At 39.4% G+C, this 25,000-nt stretch overlaps 1 protein-coding gene across 1 annotated transcript in view; it reads right to left on the bottom strand.

Annotated features, from left to right (window-relative positions):
* Positions 1-25,000, bottom strand: part of picalma (phosphatidylinositol binding clathrin assembly protein a) — a 215,161-nt gene that overhangs the window by 71,991 nt on the left and 118,170 nt on the right. Inside the window, 2 exon segments of the mRNA XM_051926984.1 lie at positions 14,997-15,097; positions 15,431-15,570. Coding sequence (XP_051782944.1) covers positions 14,997-15,097; positions 15,431-15,570 — 241 coding nt within the window.

Genomic DNA, 25,000 nt, shown 5'->3' with positions numbered 1-25,000 from the left:
TCTGAGGTCCAAGGTCAACGCAGCCGTCTACCAGGAAGTTTTAGAGCACTTCATGCTTCCTGCTGCTGACAAACTTTATGGAGATGCAGATTTCATTTTCCAACAGGACCTGGCACCTGCACACAGTGCCAAAGCTACCAGTACCTGGTTTAAGGACCATGGTATCCCTGTTCTTGATTGGCCAGCAAACTCGCCTGACCTTAACCCCATAGAAAATCTATGGGGTATTGTGAAGAGGAAGATGCAATACGCCAGACCCAACAATTCAGAAGAGCTGAAGGCCACTATCAGAGCAACATGGGCTCTCATAACACCTGAGCAGTGCCACAGACTGATCGACTCCATGCCACGCCGCATTGCTGCAGTAATCCAGGCCAAAGGAGCCCCAACTAAATTTTGAGTGCTGTACATGCTCATACATTTCATGTTCATACCTTTCAGTTGGCCAACATTTCTAAAAAATCCTTTTTTTGCATTGGTCTTAATTGATATTCTAATTTTCCGAGATACTGAATTTGGGACTTTCATTAGTTGTCAGTTATAATCATCAACATTAAAAGAAATAAACATTTGAAATACATCAGTCTGTGTGTAATGAATGAATCTAATATACAAGTTTCACTTTTTGAATCGAATTACTGAAATAAATCAACTTTGTCATGATATTCTAATTTTATGACCAGCACCTGTATATATATATATATATACACATACATACATACACACACACACAGTGGAACCTCGGTTCGCGAGTAACTTGGTTTACGAGTGTTTTGCAAGACAAGCAAAAATTTTTAATAAATTTTGACTTGAAAAACGAGCAAGGTCTTGCAGTACGAGTAGTATGTATACGCTTTGTCTGCTGAGCGTCATGTGATCACAACTGAGCTGATGGTTCTTCTCTCTCTCTCTCTCTCTCGCTGGGGGATTGTGGGCAATCGTCTCCTATTCTCCGTCTGTGTCGGCGTGCTTCACTCATATAGTCAACATCCGTACGAGCGTATACTGTTTACTGCAGCATTAGCATTGTGACTGTGTGTGTGCGCGCGTGCTCGTGTGTGTGTGTGTGTGCACGCGCTCGCTCGTGTGTGTGTATACGTGCGTGCGTGTGTGTGTGTATGCGCTCGTGTGTGTGTGTGTGTGTGTGTGTGTATGTGTGTGAACGCGTGTGCTGTGACGTGCGAGTCCCCGTCTTGCACCCTAAAACACGAAGCTGAGTCTCAGTACTTTAGCGACACCAGCTTTATTCAGCTTGAAACAGCAACAGCACGGTTATTTATTGTAGCGGGATCTGCCGCTCTCCTATACACAGACACAGCAGTCAGACAGGGCCCTGCGCATTTATAATGTTCCTTGTATCACCCATCGACGGCAGGCGCTTATAGCATGTCCGCGATCTTTTCGGATTCACTTTTACGGCGAACTGCTACAGCGCTGGGAGACTGCGATTGCTTTGGGACGCTCTTCCGCGTGTCGTCCCGTCGGGTGCAATCCCACAAGAGTTTAGAAACTCATTCACACCAGCCATGATTCTTTTCAAAGGTAAAGTGCAGGTTAATTTGTTTTATGTATTTTTACTTTATATTTTGTATTAATCATTTTTATATGAATAGTTTTGGGTTGTGGAACAAATCATCCGAGTTTCCATTATGTCTTATGGGGAAATTCACTTTGATATATGAGTGCTTTGGACTACGAGCATGTTTCCGGAGCAAATTATGCTCGCAAACCGAGGTTCCACTGTATATATAATATACAGAACTGTGCAAAAGTTTTAGGCAGGTGTGAAAAAATGCTGTAAACAAAGAATGCTTTCAAAAATGGAAGTGTTAATCATTTATTTTCATCAATCAACAAAATGCCATGAATGAACAAAAGAGAAATCTGAATCAAATCAATATTTGGTGTGACCACCCTTTGCCTTCAAAACAGCATCAATTCTTCTAGGTACACTTGCACACAGTTTTTGAAGGAACTCGGCTGGTAGGTTGTTCCAAACATCTTGGAGAACTAACCACAGATCTTCTGTGGATGTAGGCTTCCTCACATCCTTCTGTCTCTTCATGTAATCCCAGACACACTCGATGATGTTGAGATCAGGGCTCTGTGTGGGCCGTACCATCACTACCAGGACTTCTTGTTCTTCTTTACGCTGAAGATAGTTCTTAATGACTTTGGCTGTATGTTTGGGGTCGTTGTCCTGCTGCAGAATAAATTTGGGGCCAATCATATGCCTCCCTGATGGTATTGCATGATGGATAAGTATCTGCCTGTATTTCTCAGCATTGAGAACACCATTAATCCTGACCAAATCTCCAACTCCATTTGCAGAAATGCAGCCCCAGACGTTCAAGGAACCTCCATCGTGCTTCACTGTTGCCTGCAGACATTCATTATTGTACCGCTCTCCAGCCCTTCGACGAACAAACTGCTATCTGCTACAGCCAAATATTTCAAATTTTGACTCATCAGTCCAGAGCACCTGCTGCCATTTTTCTGCACCCCAGTTCCTATGTTTTTGTGCATACTTGAGTCACTTGGCCTTGTTGCCACGTCGGAGGTGTGGCTTTTTGGCTGCAACTCTTCCATGAAGACCACTTCTGGCCAGACTTCTCCGGACAATAGATGGGTGTACCTGGGTCCCACTGGTTTCTGCCAGTTCTGAGCTGATGGCACTGCTGGACATCTTCCGATTTTGAAGGGTAATAAGCTTGATGTGTCTTTCATCTGCTGCACTAAGTTTCCTTGGCCGACCACTGCGTCTACGATCCTCAACATTGCCCGTTTCTTTGTGCTTCTTCAAAAGAGCTTGAACAGCACATCTTGAAACCCCAGTCTGCTTTGAAATCTTTGTCTGGGAGAGACCTTGCTGATGCAGTATAACTACTACCTTGTGTCTTGTTGCTGTGCTCAATCTTGCCATGACATGAAACTGTCTTCCACAACCTCACCTTGGTAGCAGAGTTTGGCTGTTCCTCACCCAGTTTTAAGCCTCCTACACAGCTGTTTCTGTGTCAGTTAGTGACTGTGTTTCAACCTATGTGTGATAGTGCTGGCCGGTATACCGGTTCATACCAAAAACCGTTTTTTATTTTTTTTTATGATATGGATTTTTCTTATACCGCAACACCGGCTTAAATTGCCTAAATGATGTTCGGAACGTGGCGCAGCGGGAAACTGTTCAAGTGGGGACCTTTTTCACTGCTACACCGCTAAACACAGATTTGTTGCACTAGGGCTCTTTTTCACTGCTACACCACCAAATAGTGGGCGGAAGCATAGGTATGCCGCGCGGTGAAAATGGACAGAGAGCATTCCGAAACTGAACTAAAAGTAAAGTTGAACATGATGAACAGAAGAACTTTTGCCGAAAAAAAGGAGTCACGTCCGTCGCCTGGAGATACTTTAGTTTTAAAAGGTCAGATGTGTAAATACTGTTTCTATACTACTGGATAATACTGCAAGCCAAGTTGTACTTGTTTTTGTACTTGCTAGTGTATGTTTTGCTTGTATTCATCCTGTGATGGGCGCAACTCTGAATGGATGGCATAATTAAACATGTATAACGAAGATATTTTTAAAGTTCTGAACATTCCGTCGGCTAAGTTAATAACTAGTTTTAATTTCACAAAGACGTTTATCGTGTGGTGATTGGTAATGTGGAGAAAGAAAAAGGAAAGATAGGAACTGGGGTTTTGGTAGAGAGCAGGAATATCATGAAGTGAATGGATTCTGTGCGGTGATTGCTGCAGGCGCCTGCTCTTAGTGCGGAGGAAGTCAGTTTAAGAAGCGTAGTGATTAACGACTGGGTCGGGGAACACTTAACACAAAGTATTTGATGTGCTGCATTAACTTGTGATGGGGTTTGAGAAAATCTAGTAAATTAAACATTGATTTTAGGATGAAGTTTAGTTTACAACATTCTACTTTAATTATAAAATAAACTATGAGAATAAAGTGGAAATGTCGACTTTAATCTTGACATAGTCAACATGTCGAATTTATTCTCGACATATAGTTTGTTTTTTTTCTTCCATGTCCATATTTTTTTTTCTTCACAGTGGCCCTAATGCGCTTCCATAGGGCTATACCACAAACAGCATTATAAATGCAAGTTGCAGTTTTTATTATTTATGTATATAGCTTAGCTTGAAACAAGGTCCATATTAATGCAGTTTGCCTAAATGATGGTACAGTTAGGAAGATGTCATCACCAAGTTGCACTTGTTTTATTTTATTTTAATTTGGTGAATACTGTGTAATGCACCTGGACTTGAAGCCTTGCAGTAATGGTGCAACTATCAGTAATAGTATTATGTATTTTATTGTTATTATTTATTAGTTTAAATATTATGCAGTTTAATGATGGTAAAATTGTTTAAAAAGTCACTTTAACGTGTCAGTGGACAGAGATTGTTAACATTAACAGAAAGTGTAGTTGGTTTACAAAAAATATTTACTATTTATTCCTTTTCTAAGACGTGTTCAGTGCAATCCAACTTTTGACAAACACCTCTGGATTATTGCTGGGCGGTATACCGGTTCATACCAAAAACCGTTTTTTATTTTTGTTATGAGATGGATTTTTCTTATACCGGAACACCGGTTTAAACAGCCTAAATAACATTCGGAACGTGGCGCAGCGGGAAACTTTTTAAGGGGGACCTTTTTCACTGGTGCACCACAAAATACGCATCCAACAGAGTACATGTGTTAGTGGAGGTATTGAGCGGTGAAAATGGACAGGGAACATTCTGAAACTGAAGCTGTAGCAGACAATAAAGTTGAACATGATAACACAGAAGAACTTTTGACGAAAAAAGGTGCTGTGTCTGTTATGTGTAGATTCTTTGGTTTTAAAAGGTCGGATGTGGAGCATTATGTTCAAATGTATGAATACTGTTTCTATACTACTGGATAATACTGCAAGCCAAGTTGTACTTGTTTTATTTTATTTTTTTTTCAATACTGTGTAATGTATCTGGTTACTGTGTAATACTGTGACGGTGCCGGTCCCCTACAGACTCCCTCTTCCCACATGGGAGTCTATTGAACCAACACCGTCGATAGTTATGACCGAGATGAGCTGAGAAATCTCATTGAAGCCAGGGGATGTTGGAAAGTGCTCAAGTGCTTTTGTTAAAAACAGTCAAAGTAAAACCAAAAATGTCCGTTGGACAGTGTTCAGAAAAATACAGTACCCAAATAAATAGCAAATCCATAAAGCCAGTGAAATGTGGGGATAAAATCCATAATAAATATATCTGTTAAAATGCAGTCTCTCTCCTCGCCCGATCGCAGCACACCACCTTCTGTCTCCACAGCTCACCCTTCACTGGCGTTGCTGACGGAGCCTTTGCAGCACGAACTGCTTTCTGCCAACCCCTGTTTTGGCTGCCGCCACACTGCGCAGCCAGACCGTCCGAGGTCGGCACACCTCCCGTCTTTCTTCGTGCTCACTCAGTCGCTCCTCAGATCCATTTGGAGGTCTTACATTTCGCTCGCCCCACTCCACAAGCTTACTCAGTGGGGTGAACCAGCCCCTAGATCGCCTAAGTCTGCACTCCCTCACGGAGCCCCAGCTCGTGCTGCCTTCTCCTTCCTGGTGTCTGGATCGTCTCCCTTGACTGCCTTTTCCCTTCTTTAACCTCCTTGTGTTCTATCTTTTCTTTTTTCCTTCCCCCATCCTGCCGGCCCATAAATATACGTCTCCGTCCGTGGGCTCAGCGCCTTATTCACACGCCACACTAAGCCGACGAAGCAATTGAGAATGATCAGATGCGACTCACCCCAATCACCTCATCAACTCCCTGCGGTCGAGCAATCGCGCCCACGAAGACAGACACGGCGAACTGGATTTAAAAACGGACCATTTTTTTTTTGTTTTTTTTGACCCACTAAACAACAAATAGTATTATAAATGCAAGTTGCAATTTTATTATTCATTATATATATATATCGTAGCTTGAAGCAAGGTCTATATTAATGCAATTTGCCTTAATGACGGTTCAGTTGGTAAAGATGTCATCTGCAAGTTGCACTTGATTTATTTTAGTTTGGTGAATACTGTGTAATGTACCTGGGCTTGAAGTTTTGATGTAATAGTATTATTACTGAAAGTTGCACTATTATTTATTTTATTGTTATTATTTATTAGTTTATATATTATGCAGTTTAATGATGGTAAAGTTGTTTAAAAAGTCACTTTAACATGTCAGTGGACAGAAATTGTTAACATTAACAAAGTGTAGTTGGTTTACAAAAAATATTTGCCATTTATTCCTTTTCTAAGACACGTTCAGTGCAATACAACTAAATGCCTCTTTGGATGGTTGACAATTTGTTGTCAAAGTTTTAGTTTAAGTGTTTTGCAAAATTTGTTCAATAAAAAGGTTCTATATTTTGACAGCAACTGTCATGCAGTGTGATTCCTTCTCTTCATTAGTGCGCCCCCCCCTTTGAAAACTATCACTTTATGGAGCCATGCAAACCTGTATTAATACTTGTGTGCACATTAAAATGTTTTTTTGTACAATGTACAATTCTCATGACAGTGGAATAGGTTATTCTTAGCCAGTCTACTGCAGTAATTGCAGTGGAAAATGTGATTAACTCATGCATGGGGAAAAAAATACCGTCGAATACCGTGAAACCGGTACAATCTTGAAAAATACCGTGATATAGAATTTTGGTCATACCGCCCAGCACTACTCTGGATATTTTACTAAGTCTAAATGCCTCTTTGGATGGTTGAAAATATGTTGTCAAAATCATAGTTTAAGCTTTTGCAAAAATTGTTCAATTAAAGGTTCTATATTTTGACTGCATCTGTCATGCAATGTGATTCCTTCTCTTTAGTGCCACCCCCTTGAAAACTATCACTTTATGGGGCCATGCAAACCTGGATTAATACTTGTGTGCACATTAAAATGTCTTTTTGTACGATGTACAATTCTCATAACAGTCTAATAGGTTATTCTTAGCCAGTCTACTGCAGTAATTGCAGTGGAAAATGTGGTTAACATCCACTCATGCATGGGGAAAAAAATACCGTCTAATACCGTGAAACTGGCAGAATTTAGAAAAATACCGTGATATAGAATTTTGGTCATACTGCCCACCTCTAACGTGTGACATTGATGATCATTAGCACCTGTTTGGTATAATTTGTTGATCATACACCTGACTATAATCCTACAAAATCCCTGACTTTGTGCAAGTGTACCTATAAGAATTGATGCTGGTTTGAAGGCAAAAGGTAGTAACACCAAAAATTGATTTGATTTAGATTTTTCTTTTGTTCGCTCACTTTGCATTATGTAAATTGATAACAATAAACAATCATTATTTATATTTCTGAAAGCATTCTTTGTTTACAGCATTTTTTCACACCTGCCTAAAACATTTGCACAGTACTGTATATTATATATATATATTATATATATATATATATATATATATATATATATATATATATATAGTACAGCTGGGCTGGCAACTTTGTCCAGGGATTCTTCATGCCTAGTGCTTGATGCTGGCTGAGATAGGTTTTACCTTTTCTGTGATCCTGCTTTTGATAAACAGGTTTAGAAAATTTCTGGATGAATGTAAATACAGTTCACATTGAACATAATCTCAGATACTGTTTCTGTCATTTTATTGGTGTCCATACACCTATTGCCTGTTCTTGATCTCCGCTCATAAGCCTTGAAACTATATATTGTTTTTCTGTGTACCCCTCACAGGGGCCTGAACACTGATTCAACCCTAAAGACCCCCTACTCCATAAGCTACCCAATAATTTTCTCGATCTTATCTGTCAGAACACTGCAATCTATTTCCTGATTTTTGATAACTTTCAGACCTGCAGCTGGCAATTTTCTGTCCATAAACCTTAGGATACTGAGACAGCACTGGAAATTAACCAAGCTGGTAGAAAACAACAATGTCCTGCGTGGGACATTTTTTTAATGAAACACTGAAGACATCAATTGTAAGGACATTATCTTGGAGTAGGATTTGTTGTATGCTGTAGTTATTAGTACCAAAAAATAGTAAATACAGTAAAATTATATTCAGTATCTGTTTTTGTTATTGCTTGTTTTTTAACCGGACACACCTGTAAACTTCTACCAACTAATATTATATCCATCCATCCATCCATTTTCCAACCCGCTGAATCCGAACACAGGGTCACGGGGGTCTGCTGGAGCCAATCCCAGCCAACACAGGGCACAAGGCAGGGAACCAATCCTGGGCAGGGTGCCAACCCACCGCACTAATATTACATCCAAACCCATTAATTGTATAGTTCTATCTGCGGCACAAAACTAAACTCAAAAATATCTCTTTAATCATACCATAATTACTAAAATTGAAACTAAGATAAATAAAAAATATATATATTTTTGTGAAATAAAAACTACACTAAAACTAAAAATATACGATAAAGGAAAACAAAACTAAACTGAATTTCCAAGACAGACTGGAAATAATATAGAAATGAAAACTAATATACAGTAGACAGGCAGAACTGTATTTCATGGAGTAAGCAATAGTTCAACATAACAAGATGAAAACTGCCTCACCACAAGGAGACTGGGGTTTGCATCCATGTGCTCCTTGTCTTCTTCTTTCTTCTTCTACTTTCGGCTGCTCTCATTAGGGGTTGCCACAGCAGATCATCTTCTTCCATATCTTTCTGTCCTCTGCATCTTGCTCTGTTACACCCATCACCTGGATGTCCTCTCTCACCACATCCATAAACCTTCGCTTAGGCCTTCCTCTTTTCCTCTTCCCTGGCAGCTCTATCCTTAGCATCCTCCTCCCAATATACCCAGCATCTCTCCTCTGCACATGTCCAAACCAATGCAATCTCGCCTCTCTGACTTTGACTCCCAACCATCCAACTTGAGCTGACCCTCTAATGTACCCATTTCTAATCCTATCCATCCTCGCCACACCCAGCACAAATTTTAGCATCTTTAACTCTGCTACCTCCAGCTCGGTCTCCTGCTTTCTGGTCAGTGCCACGGTCTCCAACCCATATAACATAGCTGGTCTCACTACCGTCCTGTAGACCTTCCCTTTCACTATTGCTGATACCGGTCTGTCACAAATTACTCCTGACACTCTTCTCCACCTATTCCACCCTGCCTGCACCCTCTTTTTCACCTCTCTTCCACAATCCCCATTACTCTGAGTTTTTAAACTCATCCACCTTCGCCAACTCTACTCCCTGCATCCTCACCATTCCACTGACCTCCCTCTCATTTACACACATGTATTCTGTCTTGTTGTTAACTAACCTTCATTCCTCTCCTCTCTAGAGCATATCTCCACCTCTCCAGGGTCTCCTCAACCTGCTCCCTACTATCACTACAGATCAGAATGTCATCAGCAAACATCATAGTCCACAGGGACTCCTGTCTAATCTCGTCCATCAACCTGTCCATCACCATTGCAAATAAAGGGCTCAGAGCCGATCCCTGATGTAATCCGACCTCCAACTTGAATGCATTCGTCACTCCTACCGCAGACTTCACCACTGTCATACTTCCCTTGTACATATCCTGTACAACTCTTACATACTGCTCTTTCTTGGCATGAAACCATACTGCTGCTCACTAATCATCACCTCACTTCTTAACCTAGCTTCCACTACTCTTTCCCATACCTTCATGCTGTGGCTCATCAATTGTATTCCCCTGTAGTTACTGCAGTCCTACACATCCCCCTTATTCTTAAATATCGGCACCAGTACACTTCTTCTCCACTCCTCAGGCATCCTCTCACTTTCCAAGATTCCATTAAACAATCTGGTTAAAAACTCCACTGCCATCTCTCCTAAACACCTCCATGCTTCCATAGGTATGTCATCTGGACCAACGGCCTTTCCATTTTTCATCCTCTTCATAGCTGTCCTTACTTCTTCCTTGCTAATCTGTTGCACTTCCTGATTCACTCTCTCCACATCATCCAACCTCTTCTCTCTCTCGTTCTCTTCATTCATCAGCCTCTCAAAGTACTCTTTCCATCTGCTCAACACACTCTCCTCACTTGTATGTTTCCATCTTTATCCTTTATCACCCTAACCTGCTGCACATCTTTCCCAGCTCGGTCCCTCTGTCTAGCCAATCGGTACAAGTCCTTTTCTCCTTCCTTAGTGTCCAGCTTCTCATACAACTCATCATACGCCTTTTCTTTAGCCTTCGCCACCTCTCTCTTCACCTTGCGCCTTATCTCCTTGTACTCGTCTACTTTCTGCATCTGTCTAACCATCCCACTTCTTCTTTGCCATCCTCTTCCTCTGTATACTCTCCTGTATTTCCTCATTCAACCACCAGGTTTCCTTTTCCTCCTTCCTCTTTCTAGATGTCACGCCAAGCACCCTCCTTGCTGTCACCCTTGCTACAGCTAGTTTCCCAGCCTACTGGTAACTCTTCACTGCCACCCAGTGCCGGTCTCACCTCCTCCCTAAACTCAACCTTGCATTCTTCCTTTTCAACTTCCACCATTTGATCCTTGGCTCTGCCCTCACTCTCTTCCTCTTCTTCATCTCCAATGTCATCCTACAGACCACCATCCTATGCTGCTTAACTACACTTTCCCCTGCCACCACTTTGCAGTCTTCAATCTCCTTCAGATCAACTCTTCTGCATAGGATGTAATCTACCTGCGTGCATCTTCCTCCACTCTTGTACGTAACCCTATGTTGCTCCCTCTTCTTAAAATACGTATTCACCACAGCCATGTCCATCCTTTTGGCAGAATCCACTATCCTCTGAACATCTTCATTCCTCTCCTTGACACCATGCCTACCGATCACCTCCTCGTCTCCACTGTTCCCTTCACCAACATGCCCATTGAAATCCGCTCCAATCAACACTTTCTGTCCCTTGGGTACACCGTTCATCACTTCATCCAACTCACTCCAAAAATCTTCTTTCTTACCCATTGCACACACAACTTGCGGTGCATATGCACTAACAACATTCATCATCACACCTCCAATTTCCAGCTTCTTAATCATTACTCTGTCTGACACTCTTTTTACCTCCAAAACACTCTTGACATACTGTTCCTTCAGAATAACTCCTACCCCATTTCTCCTCCCATCCACACCATGATAGAACAATTTGAATCCACCTCCAATCCACCTGGCCTTACTCCCCTTCCATTTAGTCTCTTGCACGCACAATATATCAACCTTCCTTCTCTCCATCATATCTGCTCTCTCCCCTTACCAGTCATACTGCCAGTATTCAAAGTTCCTACCCTCAGTTCCACTCTCTTTACTTTCCACCTCTCCTCCTGCTTCTGGACACGTCTCCCCCTCTTCTTCTCCTTCGGCCAACAGTAGCCCAATTTCCGCCAGCACCCTGTTGGCTAACAGCACTGGTGGTGGTCGTTGTTAACCAGGGGCTCGACCAATCCAATATGGAAATTTGTATTGTGTGGGGTTCTTATTTTCTCTCTGTGTCTGCATATGTTTCTTTCCACAGTCCAAATGCAGGTTAGATAAACTGGCATTATGTAAATTGACCGTAGTCAATGTGTGCATGTGCGTTTGCACCTTGTTATGGAGTGGAGGCCTGTCCATGTGATGCTCTTGACTTACACCTTATGCTTGCTGGGATAGCTTCCACCTTACCTGTAACTCTATTACCCTGGATAAGCGGGCAAGGAAATGGATGGATGGATGGATATACTTTAGGTAGAGAAAGAAATACTCAGATACAACTTGGAATGGATTTGGAAAAAAAAAACAGAAGAATGCAAAGAAATTAATGTAACCAAGCTAAGTTATCACAGCAATAAAACAAGGTAAAACAGGTCTATTAAAGGAAAACTATCAGGGTGGAATGTTACCTTCTTGTGGGCCTGTAGCTTGCATGTCTCAAGGACCCCTACAGCAATGCCAGCAGGAACCTAAGTTTCCAGCAGGGTCACCTAAGCCAGAATGGTTGAAGCACAGAGACCAGACAAAGAGCAATCCGTGGTCCTTCCAGTTTTTGGGTAGGGCACAGGGCTAATAACTCTATCCTACAAAAAGCCCCCTTGTTATGGAAACAGCAACAAAGGAAACCACCACAACTTTGCGTAGTGGCCTTCCAGAGTTATTGCAAGGTACATATATTACTGGCAGAGGTGAAAAACAAAAGGAAGGTGCTGTATGGGTCAGAATGCTGGAGAACAGTAGCAAGTAACATTAACAAACCATCTACATTCACATGAAGTGTTTTAGAGGCACATTTTCTTGCCAAAAGCTATTCCAAACAATGAGATGGTTGGCCGTAAAAAACAACATAAAACCATTCTGATGAAGAGGAAATGAAGTTGTACTGAACAAGTCATCAGAACAAAGAGTACTACCACCAATACTGCATTTCGCTGCACCCTGAAGGAAAATGCAAGTAAGGAAGACCCAGAAGCACATGGAGCAGTACTGAGCTAAGGCCCCTAAGCCACAGCTGGGAAACCATAGGGAAGCTAGCACAAGACAGACATATGTGGAGGAGCTTTGTTGCTACTCTACGTGACAGCCGGCATAACAAGCAAGAGAAGGACTACAGAAAGAGAAAAGAGATAGATCACACAAACAGAGCACAAACATGAATTGGAAATCTACTAAATCTTCCCTATATTTTAAATGTAAAGGACAAAAGCTTTTACACCAGGAGGTGGGGTAAAGTAATTATTACTGGAGCATCTCTGTCATTTTAATCCTGTCCGAATCACTTGTGATGACATTAAAAAAATGTAGCAATTCATATACATCATATCTGTATTGTGATCTAAACACTAAAAAAATCAGCCAAAACTTTACGTGAATTTAAAAATATAATTTATACCACCTGATCACACAACTGGACAACACATAATTTAAAATGAATAAATAAGCATTTTAACAGGTCATGATATCCCATTTGTGTTCATTCATTTTGTTTCTGTACCTCTGATACCACTTAAGCCTACAGCAGAGATAAGGTAAAATATTCTTAGAAATATTACTATTATCATTAGTTGATAATGGGCTGATACGGCGATATTTGAACCTACAATTTCATGGTTTGAAATCAAAAGTCTTTAACACTGCACCATGCTGCCTACCTGCTGCCTTTTAATAAAATATTATTTATTAAGAATATAGTACAAAGAAAGAACATTTGCCATAAAAATTTTTACATTTTCCTATTTTGAAACCTTATATCCTATATTTCAGAAGTGAAATTAATTTAGACAGAATGCATATTCAAAAACTAAAACACATTTTGAGTGGGTAGGCTAAATCTGGGCCTTAAAGGCACTAACAGAAGAACCAGTCCCAATAAACAGAGATAGACACTAGGCAGCTAGTGAAAAAGCATGCTTTTTCTTTGATTGCACATGAGAATGGGGAACAATCAAAAGTGATTGTCCCAAAGACCTTAAAGATCTGGAGGAAGATGCAGAACAAAGTAGCCTAGTGAGGTAACAGGAAGTCCAACAATATAGAACCTGTGTTTTAATAATATGCTGGAATTATAAGAGGAAGCAACAAAAGCATAAGATAAATTGTGCATATGACATTATTTACTCTATCTTGATAAAATGCCACAAGTTTAGTGATCAAGCTACAAAAAGTGGGAATTCAAGACTTAATGTATACAGTAGGTGGTTACAAAATTTGATGAAACACAGGAGGTAAAGGGTTAGTGTGTGGAAAAAAAAAATCAGATTTAGGTGATGTTAAAAGTGGTATCCATCACGGATCAGTGCTGGGACTGCTGTGCTTTTTAATATAAATGAAAGATCTAAATAGGAATATAAATAAGAGTCCAGTTAATCAGATGATCTATTTCTAGCTGATATCAAACTAAGTGGAAAGCCAGATAAGGCAGAATCAGTTAAATTGTTACAAAGTGGGACCTGGACAGTGTACAGGATTGGGCAGATTTGTGTGGAAGTAGAATTGTTAGATTTGAATACATCATGTGGGGCTTGTACCTTGAAAATACAGCTTATAAGAAACATCTAGAAGTCATAGTGGACTCATCATTAACTTCATCAAGACAGTGTTGAAGAAGCGACCAAACAGATTAATAGGATGTTACGTTATATACAAGTCAAGCACAGCTATGCTCAAGGCATATACTGTAATGTAATAGTGAGGCCTCACCTAGAGGGCTTTGTATGGTTTAGGTCTCCATATTACAAAAAAAGATGCAGCAGTGTAATTGAAAGCTGGGAGACAGTGTCTAAGCTGATTCTGGGACTGAGAGGTATGATCTATAAGGAAAGACTAAAGTAGATGAATCTTCTCAGGATAAGCAAACAGAGATTAAGAGGTTGCAAATTGAAGTTTTTAAAATTATGAATGGATTAATACAGCATATCTCAGCTGTTAACATTAAAATAAATTGTTCAACAACAAAACGGTAACACAGCTGGAAACTTAACAGACAATTCACACAAAAATTCATAGGCACATCAAATAGATTTATAGATAGTGTGATACAGAATAGGACTTCAGGGACCAACAAATCTCAACAGTGTTATTTAAGAGAATCTAGGTGAATAGGACCGGCAAGTATTTTAGGCTGAATGGCCTGTTCTGATCACAATTGTTCTAATGATCTAAAATTCTGAAAATGAAATCGCTCAGCAATCTGTTACAAAAAAGCACTGCCTTCAGTCATTACAATCATCCATTCATTTTATACGCATTGGATATCAAACAAACAATAGCAATATCATACAACCTTCAACTACATAGAAACTGCCCCAATACACACCTAACATAAAAAGATTAGAAATAATAGTCATTAATCATAATTAAAAAAAAAAAAAAAACTCAGTACAAAACCCAATACCATTTCAAATGCCAGTCAAATGCTAAAGTAAATCATTAATACATATTTGTTTTATTAGATTTCACTCATAGAGAATGCCATTTCAAAATCCTTCATAAAGCGTAAGTCTAATAATCAAAAAAATAAAACAGTACTACTTACCGCCCCATGTACTAACTACTGGGAGCGCAGTTGAAATGGGATGGACTGATGTCTGAAATGTTGGCTGCAAATCAAGCAAGTCATTTGGCAGCTTTGATGTGCTAAAAGGAGACATGACCAAAAACTTAATACAAAAAAAGAAAATGTGTTAACTGAATTTTTAAGTAATGAGAAAATTAAATGACAATATATTCAATATGCTGTTACTATATAAATGTGCAGGCTTTCATAACTGAAATACTATTCATAAAAATGTGTAAGAGACTTATTTTATTTGTATTATATTTGATTAAACAAAATAACAAACTAGTTATCTAAATTAATCAAGTGAGCATTTAGTATAGCTTTAAAATGTATCTTCTAGATGAGCTTAATAAAAATGAAGGCTGTATTATTATTATTACAAATACTAATAGTATACATTAAATTAGAACCTGTTTGTGGAGCTAGGGGTTGAAAAAAGGTCAATAGCTGGAACAGTATTAATAGCTCCCCCAGTGGTGGAAACAGGAGAGGCCGCTGTTGTTGCAGAGGAAGGTGTAGGCTTCTTAGAGAGTTCCTTTATCCGCTGTTCCTGGTCAAATGCAAAAACAATCAATCAATTTTGAATAATTAATAAATTGCACTATAATTTGGAATGTTCAATTAATATTCTAAATAAATTATGATAAAAATATTGCACTGTAACATTTGATCTGTTAGTAAGACTGACTTGTGTGTGAACGAAATGGTAGCTAATGTTTTGTGGAGTAAATATTGCAAAACGAAACCATTTATGTGTTGTTTGTCACCTGAAGTTAAATGACGAATAGTTATATTTCAATGCATAAATTAATAGAGCTGAAAGTGTACTTATGTTTTCAACCCTGCCTTGTGCCCTGTGTTGGCTGGGATTGGCTCCATCAGACCCCCCGTGACCCTGTGTTCGGATTCAGTGGGTTGGAAAATGGATGGATGGATGCATAAACTACTGTTTTGTATATTTTACGGGCTGGTTCTATGTTTATGTTTTAACATTTTTTTTTTTTTTACTATGTTTAATTTTTTTGAGCCATTATATATTTGTAATTACTGTACAGCATATCATAGATTCAGCATCCTGGGTTCAAATCACTTCTCCAGTTTTTATTTTTCCACGTGGAGTCCACGTTTGACAAATGTCTTTGTGGGCTCCCCTGCCAAGTACTACAGTTTTTCTCAGAAAGCCCCAAAGATGGACAGGTTAGATGAACTTGTGACTCATGACTTTACCAGGATGGAAAATGTCTGTTTATGTTTCATGCATATATGTGTTATGTATAGCACCTTGTAGGGCTGAGCTGATGGTCGATAATATCATCCAGTGTTCATTGGCCAGACACATTGTTGATGTAAATAAACATTTTTGATTGGGTTCAAACATTTGCAGAAATTTCTTCAAAGTGCAAAGCTGAAGCTGTCACTTTTTTTTTTTTTTTTTTTTTTTTTTTAAATCTTGCACGCCTCAGGCACAAATATTTGCAGCAGGAGGCACATGACATTCCAGACTTTAGCTAGTTTAGCAGTAGTGCACTGTAGCGGAGGGAAGGTAGTTTGATCAGTGTATCACACACAAAGTTTGAATAAAAAGAGCGCAAGTATGTGCTGCTGTGGTGCTCACAGACACAGAGTGTCCATGATTTCTTGCTCTTTTAGGTAGCCGAAACACTAAGCGGCCTGGTACCAGGTTGACAAGGGTTCAAACATGTTTTGAAACATCTTTACCTCTCTCACTTGGACAGAGGCAGTGGTGCAGTAAGAATTATGTTTCTGGACTTCTCTAGCGCCTTCAACACCATCCCACATCTGCTCCTTAGGGACAAGCTGACAGAGATGGGAGTAGATTCATACCTGGTGTCATGGATCGTGGACTATCTTACAGACAGATCTCAGTATGTGCGTCTTGGGAACTGCAGGTCTGACATTGTGGTCAGCAGTACAGGAGCGCCATAGGGGCCTGTACTTTCTCCGGTCCTGTTCAGCCTATATAGATAGGACTTCCAATACAACTCAGAGTCTTCCCAAATGCAAAAGTTCTGTTATCCTGCATTTTTATCACTCTTTAATATTGTTTTTTTATCAGTATGCTGCTGCTGGAGTACAGGAGTACTGGATTGAACCACCTGCCGATTCTGGGTGGTAGTGGCTCTTGCTGAGTGGGTCATACCATCGCAAACCTCACATGGGTTCAAACATTTGCAGAAATTTCTTGTAGAGAAAAGCCAAACAAAATGACACCTTTTATTGGCTAACTAGAAAGATTACAATATGCAAGCTTTCGAGGCAACTCAGGCCCCTTCTTCAGGCAAGATGAAGAAGGGGCCTGAGTTGCCTCGAAAGCTTGCATATTGTAATCTTTCTAGTTAGCCAATAAAAGGTGTCATTTTGCTTGGCTTTTCTCTACATTCATAATGGCTAACACGGTACAACACCCTAGTACTACAGAAATTTCTTGAAAGTGCAAAGCTGAACTATTATTGTACTATGATTATAGGCCCATCTCTAATCTTCCATTTCTCTCTAAACTTGTGGAAAAAACAGTTGCAACACAACTTCATGATCACCTCAAACTGAATAATCTGTTTGAAAAGCTTCAGTCTGGTTTCCGCCCTGGCCATAGCACCGAAACAGCCCTGGTCAGGGTCACCAATGATCTTCTGATAACAGCAGATACTGGTTCCCCTTTTTTACTCATCCTCCTTGAACTGACAGCTGCTTTTGACACAATAGACCACAACATCCTCCTTCACCGCCTGAAATACACCATTGGACTCTCAGGAAACATCTTACCTGACCGGCAGAACTGAGCATGTCGCCCTGGGCAGCGCAAAATCTCATACCCATAACGTCACCTGTGGTGTCCCACAGGGCTCTGTGCTAGGCCCCATCCTTTTCACCATCTACATGCTCCCTCTTGGAAATGTCATTAGCTGACATGGTTTATCTTTCCATTGCTATGCTGATGACACTCAGCTTTACCTCAGGACTACCCCTACCTCCTCTGCTGCTCCTCTGCCAATATCTACATTGACTACCTGCCTGGAGGAGATAGAGGCGTGGATGAGGCTCAGTTTTCTTCAGCTAAACAGATCCAAAACAGAAGCCATCTTAGTTGGCACATCACACCATCTCCGCTCTTCTACCATCACCAGTATTCACTTTCGCTGGCCAAAACATCCCCCTTTCCACATCTGTCACTAATTTGGGTGTTAAAATGGACCCTCAACTCACCTTTGACACCCACATCAAACACCTCTGTAAGTCTTCTTTCTACCACCTCAAGAACATCGCTAAACTCCACTCAACTCTCACCCTGGCAGATGCAGAGAAGCTCGTCCATGCCTTTGTCTCCTCCAGGCTGGATTACTGTAATGCGCTTCTCATCAGGATTCCTGGCAAGAGTATTCAGAGACTCCAGTATATTCAGAACAGTGCTGCCAGGATCCTGATGACGGTGCGAAAGCATGACCATATCACCCCAATCCTTAAACCCCTTCACTGGCTCCCTGTCCCACTCAGAATTGAGTACAAGGTCGTTCTCCTCACCCATCAGTGCATTTATGGATATGCCCCCCTTTACTTACAGGAACTCCTTACCCCTTATACCTCCTCACGCACCCTCCGCTCTGTACACACTAATACTCTCCAAGTCCCTAGAACCAAGCTTCGCAGTATGGGTGATAGGGCTTTTTCATCTGTGACGCCGAGACTGTGGAACGCCCTCCCTGACTACCTGAGAGCCCCACAGTCAACTGATGTTTTTAAACGGAATCTAAAAACTCATCTTTTTAGAAAGATATTTTGTTAAAGTATAAATAGATTTTCTTGTTTTATTATTTTTATTTTTACTCTGTAGCACTTTGAGATTGCTAAAATATAAAGTGCAATATAAATAAAATTTATTATTATTATTATTATTACTACATCACTGGATAGCTGAGACTGTGACACTTCCATAGACACCAAACAAGGCCCTGTTAGAACAATGGACCTACCCTTTTAGAATAAATGCATATAACTTCACAAAGCAACAGCAAATACAGACAAGTTAAATTACAGTAGCTTCTGCTGAATAAAACAAGCCCAAACACATCACCGTGTAATGAAGCATTCATGTAATAGTAACCATAAAAAGAACAGGTGGGTATGCTAGCCTGGCACCAGCAATCATTTCAGTTAGGGTGGCCATGGCTCTGTGAGTTGTGCCATCGCAGGCTTTATACCATTTTATAGCTGCTTTACAGTTTCCAATGATATATAACGTGTCCATATTTAAAAAAAAAAAAAAAGGACAGTGCCAAAGGTGAGAAAAATAAACGAAAATGTGTGATTTGTGTGTGTGTGCGTGTTTTTATATATATATATATATATATATATATATATATATATATATATATATATATATATATAATAAATATGTGTATGCGTGTATGTGAGAAATTATATTTTATATAAACATTTTATTTTATATAAATTTTATATTTTTCATATTTATCTTTTGGGCACCCCCTGCCTGGAGAGGTTCTGGAGGTAGGAGGGGTGCCCATGGTACAAAATGCTGTAACTATTTTTCTCTATTTTATCAACATGAACGTTTTCACAGGTACCGTTGTCATGCCTGGGAACACCTCAGAGATGAAAAAACTAACCTGGTATTGTATGAACCTGAAATATACTGCAGTGTATAATAAAATTTGAAAAAAAAAAAAAAAAAAAATCACAGTGTTCTCCTTATTTTTTTTTTTTATTTTTGCTATTTTGGCACCATTTCTTGAGTAAATCAATGTTTAAATTTGACACAAACACAAATTCTATCACATTTGATTAGTTTTATGTCAAGTTTTAGTGAAAGAAATTACTTTCCTTCCTTTATCTATAGGATAATAAGGCTTTATGGTTGGAATTCTTTTGAGGCTTTGGGTGGTATGTCCATTTTAAAGCATTTCCTGAAGTCACTCATTTGAATGTCTGCTCATATGGTGGTTGATCCCCAGGCAAATGGAGCTTGTCAGCAATGTTACAATACTTTTCATTCACCATCAGTTTTCCTAACCTGCTTATCTTTGGTGGGGTTGTGTGCAGCTGGAGCCTATTCTTGTGGTGTTATAGTTTACATAAACTATGCAGTGACATTCAAGTGGAGGACAAGGAGAGCAGAGGAGGTATGGTGGTGCCTGTCTGGTCTTGCAGGCGGTCCTTGAAGTGGGCCAGTACTAGCGGTGCTCGATGCTTCATAGGGACCCCCCCCCCCTCAATATCATATACTAATATACACGTGCACTGACCTCCATTGGGAAGCACTGCTTGCAGGGATAAAGAAATGTTCTTGTACTATGTACACGAGATAAGAAATATGAAATAAATTGATTATGCTACGTATGTATCAAATGAAATACCTTATTTTTTTTGTTAATATCATTGTCCTTCTGCAAGCACATTGTACATTGAAAGTTCATAATACCAATATGTACTTTTTGCAGCATTTCGTTTGCCTGCGTAACAAGAAAAGGGAAAATATGTGCTGAAGCCAACTACGATGAAACAACAAAACGAGATTTCTTTTCTATAACACATGGTGAGTTGCCGTTTTTTTGTTTTTTCAGAAGATGGTAGAGAGAGAACAACTGAGGACACTGTATTTGAGTGAATAAAAGTAATTCCTAATTTCTAGTTTTCCATTGATAGACATTTATTAAAATTAATTTTATGACAGATCTAATTTTAGAGTTTTATGATAACATGGCATCATGATTTGTAGCAATTTTAACTTAACTTGGATCAAATCACCTTTGAATCATCATAATGCCATAAACAAATACTGCTACATGTGCCAAGTTGCAGCAATCTGTGAGACAGCTTAACTAACTCCTGTATCCCAAGCTAAAACACCCACACACCATTCCCCCACCACTCCATGTAGACGCTTTCAGCGGAATATGGATAGAGCAGCTAATTATTTGTAGTCCACAAGAATCTCTCAGTCTCTACAACCACAAAACCGTGTGCGATAGTATTGAATATTGTCAATGTTTTGAAATGACAATGTGAACATTTAAGCTCTAGCAGCCTGGGCATGATAAAAATGAAATTAACCTTTTATGTAATGTTATATTTTTACCATGAAATCCTTGTTTATTTTTTCCTCAAGGCATTATATAATTTCTTCTGTGTCAAAATTTGTCAGAAATGGAAAATAAATTGAGAAACAAAAATTAGGTTAACAACAAAAAACATTGAAGCAGACAGCTCATTAGTTCAATCAGTGCAGTTTTAATGAGGGGAAAGTTCACCATTATATAAAGATGATAAACTTAGTCAATCCTGTTTCACCCCTACATTCTACTGTAAGATAATAAATGGACAAAATTTATGACCATGGTACATCTATATAAAGACTGATATAAATTAAAATTATTCCACTAGGTAGCAAGACAATGCAGACAGGATGTTTAAAAGAATGTCAGGAACAGACCTTGGACAGGGTGCCGTTTCCTGTAAACAAAACATATCCATATGCATTACTTCATGTATAACATTTTGATATGGTAAATGTTAGGGAGGAAGCATAATGTTTGTGTGATAAATGTATCTTGTCCACACCACCTACATATTTGAAATGTTAATAACACTAAAGGAATGTGACAGTGACATAGTGGTTGGCACTGTTGCCTTAAAGGTTCTACCTCCTAGGTTTGAAATCTGCATCCACATATTGCAGTCTGAATGTTCTTCACTTGTCTATGTGGGATTTTTCATTGGAATCTCAGGTTTTCCTTCCAACTCCCTAAAGGTATACAGATTAGCATGTGTGTGGCTGTGTAAGCACTACAGTGGACTGAGTTGTGAATTATAATACTGGATATTTGTGAATTTCAGGTACCGTATATACTCGCAGATAAGTTCTCCTGCAGATAAGTCAGGACTTGATTTTACTGTATAATTTCTGGTATTTCATAATGTCGGTCGTATAAGTCAAATGCAGAAAACTCATGCTATTGGCCAAGAGATTATGATATGCTATAGCCCACCTGAGAAAGTAACCATGGAGCACACTGCCTTTTTATCTCCTATGTATTGTGCCTACGTGACCACACGGTTATACCCAAACTATTCCGAAGCAACATTTGCACTGATTTATGTTTTTTGTATCTCACACCCTCATACACCTTTATCATAAAAGCATCCCTCATCTACGATGGAGGATTCAATCAGAAGAAAATATGAAGTTGGTTTTAAATTAAACGTCGTTGAAGTAGCGAAAGAAATTGGCACCTGTGCTGCTGCAACAAAATTCGATGCGTCTGAGAAACTGGAGGCAACAAGATGTAAAAAAATAAATAAATAATGTAAGTGTCACATTTTTGAAAGGGCGTATAAGTCAGGGTTTCATTTTATGATCAATTTTTCAGGTTTCAAGACCCGACTTTACGTGAGTATATACGGTATATTTGAAAGTAATCATTAAAGTTTTAGCATGTTTTCCTTGTTGGTAGGGAGCACTAATGAAATTTCACTTTGTTGTAAGGCAAAAGATGACTTCTAATTATAAAGTGAAGAGAGTGCAGCAAATGATCAATCACAGCTATTCATCACTTCATGAAATTTGTAGATTTCATAATAAATGCTGTTTAATATATAGAGTACATGTTTGCTTTGGGATATCTTTATTTTTTTTTAAAAAAAAGAGAAGGTTTTTGCCACATACACATGAGCCATGGTATTTCCATACTTTTTGTCACACCACGTAGAAATGGAAACACTTTTTCTACATGGTCCTCTCATTTCAGGGCACCATAATGTTTGGGATAATTGATGTCACAGGTGTTTGTGATTACTTAGTTAATCCAAAAGATACCTAGGCTTGCTACTACCTACACACTACCTTTGGAATCTGTAGATGCCATTATTCAACATGAGGACAAGAACAGTGCCAATGAAAATCAAATAAGCCATTATGAGACTGAAAACAAGAACTAAACCATTAGAGCTATAGGTAAAACCTTTGGATTACCTAAATCAACTTTTTAGAATGCTGAAAATAAAACAATGAACAGGTGAGCCCAGTAATTGCAAAGGGACTGGTTTGCCAATAAGACCTCCACTGCTTGTGACAGAAGAATCCTCACTTCAGTAAAGAAAAAGCCCCAAATGCCCATACGATAAATCAGAAACAGTCTTCAGGAGGTAGATGTGTATGTGTCAGAGACTACTGTCTGCAGAACACTTCATGAATAGAAGTGCAGAAGCCACAATGTAAGATGCAAACCAATAGTTAATACACTGTAAGGATTGCCAAAAAAGTTTGGTGTTAGTTTTTTATTTCTAGTAATTTATTCTAGAATTGTTTGAATACACTCATAGGATAACTAGGTGCTTTTTCTTATTTCTTCATTTCACTAGATACACTGCCTGCCCTAAAAAAAATAATCACTTGGATAGCGGGTTGGATAATGGATGGATGGATTTGACTAAGCAAATTGCTAATAGCCTTCCATTGGATATGTACTGCAGTGATTAATATGTTCCAGCTGGCAACCCTAACTAATGCAGTGAGTAGCGTCTCATTTCTTAAATAATTATGTCGGAAGACATATCCTGTGGTTGTGGAAAAGATGTTACACTGTTTCAGAAGGGTCAAATTATTGGCCCGTATCAAGCAAAGAAAACAGCTAAAGAGATTGTTGAAGCTACTAAAATTAGGTTAACAACTGTCCAATGCATTATTAAAACCTAGAAGGACAGTGGTGAACCATGATGTTCAAGTAACAAATGTGTTTGGAAAAAAATCTTGAATGATCATGATGAAATCAAATCTTAAAAAAAAAAAAAAAAAAAAATCAACAGTAGAACTCATGGCTATGCTTAATAGTGAAAGTAAGAGCATTTCCACATACATAATGTGAAGAGAGCTCAAGGTATTGTGTAGCATTAAGAAAAGCACTTATCAGTGAAGCTAATCAGGGAGAAAGGCTTCAATTTAATAGGAGCATAAAGATTGGACTCTGGAGCAACGGAAAAATGTCATGTTGTCTGATGAGACCACATTTACCTGTTCTAGAGTGATTGGTGCATTAAGTTGAGAAGAGAGGTGGATGAAGTGATGTACAGTGGATCCTCGGTTCACGAACGTCTCTGAACACGTACAAACGACCAAAAAGTTACCCAAACTTTTGCATCTGTTCACGACCACACACTCGGTATACGAACAAGCCAGTTTCCCTTTCGGTTTGTGCATGCCGATGATTTCCGCATGTGCTCAGTCTCTCCCTGTGTAGCTAGAGAGAGAGTGCGCGACACACATACACACAGGAGAGACAGAGAGAGAGACACACACACACACACAGGCATGCGAGAGAGACACACACACACAGGTGCGCGAGAGACACACACACACACAGGGGCGAGAGAGACAGTGAGAGAGAGGGGGCTGGACGCCTAAGGCAGAGAAGGCAGTTAAAGAATGCACGGGGCTTGTTTTTGTTTTCACTTCTGTTTACAGCGATCGGTTCGTAGCGTGCATTGTTGCAATGTTACTTTTCTTGGTGGTTTACTAAATTATGGATTTTTTAAATGTTCATTTTTTCCCTGTGCTTAAAACTCATTAAAAAAAGTGTTTTTAGCGAGCGGTTCGTAGCGCTATAGCGCAAACTCTTGCAGTGTTAGTTTTCTCTGTAGTTCAAGGTATTCTCAGTGTTATTCAATGTTTTTACATTTAGTTTACTATTACGCTGTGCATTCTATGGTATAGTTAACTATATGTGTGCTTAAAAACTTTAAAAAAAAATATATTTACATACAGTTCGTACGGTCTTGAACGGATTAATTGTATTTACATACAATCCTATGGGGGGAAATTGCTTCGGTTCACGACCAAATCGGGTTACGACCAGAGTTTTGGAATGAATTATGGTCGTGAACCGAGGTTCCACTGTATATCCTTCATACCTGTGCTTACTGTCCAAGCCTGTGGGGGCACTGTTATGAAC

This window comes from Erpetoichthys calabaricus, chromosome 4, assembly GCF_900747795.2.
Source record: "Erpetoichthys calabaricus chromosome 4, fErpCal1.3, whole genome shotgun sequence".
NCBI lineage: Eukaryota > Metazoa > Chordata > Cladistia > Polypteriformes > Polypteridae > Erpetoichthys > Erpetoichthys calabaricus.
This window is presented reverse-complemented; position numbering and strand designations above follow the sequence as displayed.